The sequence below is a fragment of the Neophocaena asiaeorientalis genome, unplaced genomic scaffold, assembly GCF_003031525.2.
Source record: "Neophocaena asiaeorientalis asiaeorientalis breed wild unplaced genomic scaffold, Neophocaena_asiaeorientalis_V1.1 scaffold142, whole genome shotgun sequence".
NCBI lineage: Eukaryota > Metazoa > Chordata > Mammalia > Artiodactyla > Phocoenidae > Neophocaena > Neophocaena asiaeorientalis.
In genome coordinates this window covers 4,669,086-4,675,085 of record NW_020174563.1, presented here as the reverse complement: position 1 = coordinate 4,675,085, position 6,000 = coordinate 4,669,086, and the positions used below count along the sequence as shown (strand labels likewise).

Genomic DNA, 6,000 nt, shown 5'->3' with positions numbered 1-6,000 from the left:
ATGTCGACCTGAGCTCCTCAAAACAGCAATTTTTGTTCATTCAATCATATGTCCATATATTTATTACTCATTCAACAAATACTGTCCACTGTGTATAAAGTGCCCAGCAAATGTGTGAATAAACACAATTCTAAGTCACTAGACTTTGATGGATGAGTCAATAAACTCAAGCTCTTCTTCTGTTTGGATTTTGTAGAAAATAATTTTATTTACCTCTTGGGTCTTAGTTGTGCTCCACACAGTTAATAATCACCTATAATATAATAATAATCCTAATACATCAGCTACCTATTAAATCAGTTAAAACCTGTTTATTTTGGCAATTTGGAAATTTACGTTGCACAATCAAACCTGAATGATTCTGTTGATTCTAAAAAGCCTTCAACGCTCCAGGTAGCCAGCACTGTTCACAATTCCCACTTAGGGACAAGACTATGCAAAGCTGTCTTTTTGTTAGTGTCCTGTATTCTCGCTGGATATCAACGAAGGGAAAAAGGTGAAGCGCGTCTAGCTTTCTTCATTTAGGTACACATGGAGGTGAATAAGAGCTGGTAGGAAGTGTTTGGGTCAGTGCTTCTTCGCCCACAGCATAATTCCAACTGAAAAGTTACTGCCACTTGGCTTCTCATTGGCCAAGCCTCTCTCATTGGCCAAGGTAGGAAACTGCAAGATTTTGCAGCTGGTGCCTCCAACCCTTGACCCGGCGCCACGCGCTATCCAATCAGCGCCGAGTACTGCGTTCCTCCGAGATCTTCCTCTTTCAGTATAGCCCTCTATGTGCCAGCAAAGTTAACGAATCCCCAAACATTCATAATAATACTTGCATTGCTATACAAGCCACACGCGCATTCATGACTTCACTGACGCTCCTCCACAGCCCAAGGATATAAGCATTATTTCTATTACTCAGAAGAGGAGGCTGCTCCTGAGCTACAGGGCCCATGAACTGTAGGGCAGAAACGCAAATCCGGAGCTGGGACCACTCCTCGAAAAGGACTTTGGTCCGGCGGTGCACGGCCACTGCCGACACTTCCCCAGCCTGGAGCATTCCCGGATAACCCACCTGCCTTGGATTCTCGGGCGGCGGTTACCTTCCCTCGCGGCCCATTGAGCCGTAACCAGCCGCCTTTCACCAGGCTTCCCCAAAACAGGAAAACCACCGCCAAAGTGCGCGTCCCGGCCTGCAACCCGCAGCGCTTACAGGACAAGGCCACACATCTACCGTCACCCCAAGGGTTACCCACGAACCCGAATCGGGATTTGAGCGGCTAACTCCGGCTCCCAGCGCCAGCCCGTCCTCGGTCACCACAGAAGCTCCCACCCCCCACCGGGCCCGCCCCTGCGCTCACAGGCCGCTCTAGCCGCGCACCGAGCCGGCAATCTCTTCGCTCCCGCCCTGACGTCATCGGCGGGCGCCGCGGCGCGGTGGCGGGCACGCGCGGCCGAGAAGATGTCTCCTACGCCGCCGCTCTTCAGTTTGCCCGAAGCGCGGACGCGGTTTACGGTGAGGGGAAGGCGGGTGGGTGCGGCCCTGGCTCAGCGCTATTTTTTGCCCTCCTCTCCCTGAAATTACTCGAATTTTGCTCTGGGGTAAAGCGGGGACAGAGGTGTGTGCGCCGCGGCGACGGGCTCCCGGCCTCGTCGAGGGCTGGGAAGTGGCAAAGGCGCATTACCTGTCTCTTCCGCGCGTCCTCTGCGGTCCGCCTCCACCTTCCCGCCGGCTGGTCCCAGGACCCCGCGTTCTGGGCGTGTCTGCGCCCTGCGTGGAGGGGTCATCCGCAGACTACCTCTGTTCGGGTCCAGCTCCTCTGCAGTGCTCTCTCAGCTGGTCAGGTGTCTCCAGAACTGGAAGGGGGCTGCTGAAGGGGGAGGGACTGACTTTAGCCCAGAGAACTGGCTCCCGCCCCGCCTCCTAAGCTGCCAGGTGGTTGTTCTGGCCGCTTATTCACCACCCTTTAACCCTCCGTATCTCATTCGTAAGAGATGGATGAGGAAGGTCCTAAGTGGGACAGGACAAACAGGTCAGCTTGGAAAGGGTTGTCAGCTGTCATTTTATTCTTACACATTGGGGAACAGTAGTTTAAGCATTTGGGAAACACTTTACAGAGCGTTTTCTTGTTAGCTTGGTTAACTCTTAGAATAGCACCTGTAAGGAGGCTGTTTTATTATCCCTGGTAGATGAGATAGAAACTGAGACAGCCTTCCCCCACTCCACAAGTTAAATGATTTACTTTACTGTTTTCTCTGACTTAAGACCCGCTATTCTTTTTATGTTGCCCATCACTAAATTGTTTGACTGTATTTTTCCCTAGTGCTCTGAAATTCTGCCAGGAGTAACTGTTAGGAATATCCAGTATTGGTCCTGGAGGGGACCATTTAATGGGAGCTCATCTAGCCCAGTGCTTCTCAAGCTTGAGCATGAGGTGGGATCTCCTGGAGATCTTGTTAAATGTAGATTCTGGTTCAGTAGGTCTGGAATGGGGCCTGAGATTCTGCATTTCTAACAAGTTCTCAGGTGATGCCACTGCTGCTGTTGGTAGTAAGGATCTACAACAACCCTCATATTTAACTCATGAGGAAAATGAAGCACAGAGGTAAGGGGGTATGCCCAAGATTACACAACCTATTCACAGGCAGAGTCAGGAACGGACTTTTCCAGTATAAATATAATTCCTGTGAGGTAACATTGATTTTCCAAGTGTATGTGAATTTTCACAGAATGAATGACTTGGCAATATTTTTGTCTTTCAATTATGACTACTTTAAGACAACCAGCAGGTTTACTACTTTAAGACAATCAGTGTTTACTTGGTGTCAGGGGCTGTGCTGTGCAAGCCACCTAGACGAGGCAGGACTTCTTTTTTTTTTTTTGAGGTAGGACTTTTGATGGGTCTTGAAGAATGGATAGAATTTGCGTGAGCACGTGGGAGGAATAATGGGAATGAATACACTAGAGTGAGCTTGATAGAAAATGATGGGAAAATGGCTAGACCCTAGTAGAGAGTATGTGTTAGGGGGTACTGGGAAATGAGGTTGCTTGAGTGGGATAACATTACCAAGGACGTTTAGAGGAAGCTACGAAATAAGGAGCCACTTAGAGATTTTTTTTGTTTTTAAAGCAGGATACTCTCATGAATGGGATATTTAAAAAGAAAGGAGGAGGGAAAACCTGGAATGAGAAAGTCTAGCTGGGGAGCTCTTGCAAGGCTTAAAGTGATGAGTCTATATCAGTAAGTGGCATTTGAATAAGAATTACTGATAGAATGACTCATAGGTAATTTTTCCCAGGTATAAACATTTTTTAGTTAGACATACTATTGATGAGTGATATGTTTTTCAGTAAATAATAAGCAGAAATCTTTCCACTTATTTGCTATTTTTATTTTTCTAGAAATCTACCAGAGAGGCCCTGAACAACAAAAATATCAAGCCCTTGTTGAATACCTTCAGCCAGTTGCCTGGAAGGTAAGGCGTTGATATCCATGAAATAGGCTCGCTGAAATCTTTATACTTACCCTGAGCTGCTTTAAAAATGCAGGTGTTTTTTGTTTTTAATAGTGAAAATGAAAAAAAATGTACCCTTGACCAAGCTTTTAGAGGTGTTGTAGAAGAAGAAATTGTAAGTATGTTTTTCCTTTATTTATCGTTAGAATTTTGCTGGCAAATTAATATTATTTTTAAATTTGCTTTTATCCTTAGAATAGATATTTAAACATGACTATTTTTTCTAGAGTGAACTTGCTACTTTGTGAAACCTAACTTGGTCATAGTTAGTATAGGAGTTGTGTAAGGATTAAGGGTTTTAATAGCACAGTTTGACTTGTTTAAGTGTTTGGTTTAATAAATGAATAGAGCCCTCTGCAAGTGAATATGTATAAGAAAATTTGATAAGAGGTCTTCCTGAGCAAAAACTATAATTTGAAGGTGAGCCCTCTCGCTTTGCTGGATAAACAGTGACACATCTTGTAGTGGCATAAAAGGTCTAGTCCAAGGATGTTCAGCATGGGAGCTGGGATTCCATGCCCTCATTTTCCTATGGCATCCCCTTATCAGTTCACCTGCAAAAATAACAATAGCCTATCCAACTTCAGTAGAGAAATTTAATCTAAACATGAAAAATCTGAATTTATTTACCATTAGTGGAGCACGCAAATGAAAGGAAAAATTTCAATAGTTTATTCTTGGTTTAGCAAAGCTTAGATCTCAAGAAGCTAGACCCTTTTCCCATGGCCATAAAACAGTGTCCCTTTCTTTTGGACAATTCTATGTCAAATTCATTCTTTCCTCTTCTTCAGACCTAGTCACTTACCTGTTGTCAGGTATTGGGCAAGTTACTTTGCTTTTCTGAGCCTCAATTTCATTTGTAAGAGGGGAAATACCATGTTTTCATGGTGGTTGTGTGAAACGGCACTTAATGTACACTCAATAAATGCTGGATTTTATGATGTTATCAAACCTAAGCACCACCTCTCTTCTATTAAAACCCTCCCTCAGACATATTGATGCACGAGTACAATTAATTCCCCTGGCCCTGCCTTTGTCCTGTGCCATTGAGTGAGTTTTGGCCTCAGCACATGTGTAGTTGATTAGCTTACAGCCTTAATCATGCTAATGTAAGGATCTTCCTAAGACTTGGATTTTAAGTGAATCACCTGCTGTTTAATTATTTGATATACTTCTACCGTTAGGGTTATTACTGTTCATTTTTAAAATTTTCATCTTAGAAAGTAATCTTATCTTCTGTGAGAAATATCTTTATCCAGTATTTATGATAATCAATTTAATGTCAGAGGATATGTTTTTCTTATTATCAAATTAGTCTAAAGTCTGGCTCCTAAATTAAGTTGTTTTCTCCTTTGTTGGTAGATAAATCATTCATCATGTGAAAACGTTTTAGCTGTTATTTCTCTTGCTATTGGGGGAGTTACTGAAGGTAAGTATGGGTTTGTTTGGTGTTTTTTAAAGCAATCTTGGGCATGACATGTTTTATTTAAAACTTATTCTCCCCATACCTAATTGATTTTGTTCATTTTTAAAATTCTGCCTACCCGCTTTGCCAAGAAGTCCCATGGAAATTAGCTCACAGGCATTCCTTGTCACTAGTGTGTACAGTGCACACTTCGGCACTTTCTTTGTTCTCCACTTGTTCTGTTCATCAGGTAAATATTTATTGAGCATCTACTATGTGCCTGGTACTGAGCTAGGAATTGGGGGATTCAGTGGTAACTAAAACATATTCGCTGCCTGTAAGGAGCCTAGTGGCTAATGGAGGAAACACGTCTAAATGTCTTACTGGGGCGGGGGGTGAAGTAGGAATGAAGTATGGTTGAAGTGATTCTCTAAACTTCAGAGTCTGAAGGAATCAGGATGGTCTTAGAAAGGAAACTGTAACATAAGAGCTGGGATGTGAGGGATGAGTAATTTGTCAGGCAGAAACAGAAGGATATAGCTATATAAAGACCTGGTTCAGCATGACTAAAAAAAATGTAGAGCAGAATGGTGAGAGGATGATGAGCATGGTGAAGAAAAGAAGCAGGAGGGGTAGGTTAGGGCCATTTGTAAAGGGCTTTGTGTGCCATGCTAAAGAGGACCTATGGAAGAGCCATTGGATTGGGAGAAACTGCTGGCAGGAAAACTAGGTAGAGGACAATTAAAATGGGGCAGTGGCAGTAGGGGATAGTTTCAAGAGCCTTTTATTTATTTTTATTTATTTATTTTTAGTTATTTTTATTTAGTTAATTTTGGCTGCGTTGGGTCTTCGTTGCTACGCGTGGGCTTTTCTCTAGTTGTGGAGAGCAGGGGCTACTCTTCGTTGCAGTGCACAGGCTTATTGCAGTGGCTTCTCTTGTTGCAGAGCCCGGGCTCCAGGCATGCAGGCTTCAGTAGTTGTGGCACACGGGCTTAGTTGCTCTGTGGCATGTGGGATCTTCCTGGACCAGGACTTGAACCCATGTCCCCTGCATTGGCAGGTGGATTATTAACCACTGCGCCACCAGGGAA

At 43.9% G+C, this 6,000-nt stretch overlaps 1 protein-coding gene across 1 annotated transcript in view; it reads left to right on the top strand.

Annotated features, from left to right (window-relative positions):
* The first annotated feature begins 1,378 nt into the window (after positions 1-1,378).
* Positions 1,379-6,000, top strand: part of THOC1 (THO complex subunit 1) — a 42,256-nt gene continuing 37,634 nt past the window's right edge. The window contains exons 1-4 of the mRNA XM_024757895.1: positions 1,379-1,504; positions 3,392-3,465; positions 3,559-3,619; positions 4,867-4,933. Of these exons, the coding sequence (XP_024613663.1) occupies positions 1,451-1,504; positions 3,392-3,465; positions 3,559-3,619; positions 4,867-4,933 (256 nt within the window). The 5' untranslated portion in view covers positions 1,379-1,450. The remainder of the gene's footprint in view (positions 1,505-3,391; positions 3,466-3,558; positions 3,620-4,866; positions 4,934-6,000) is intronic.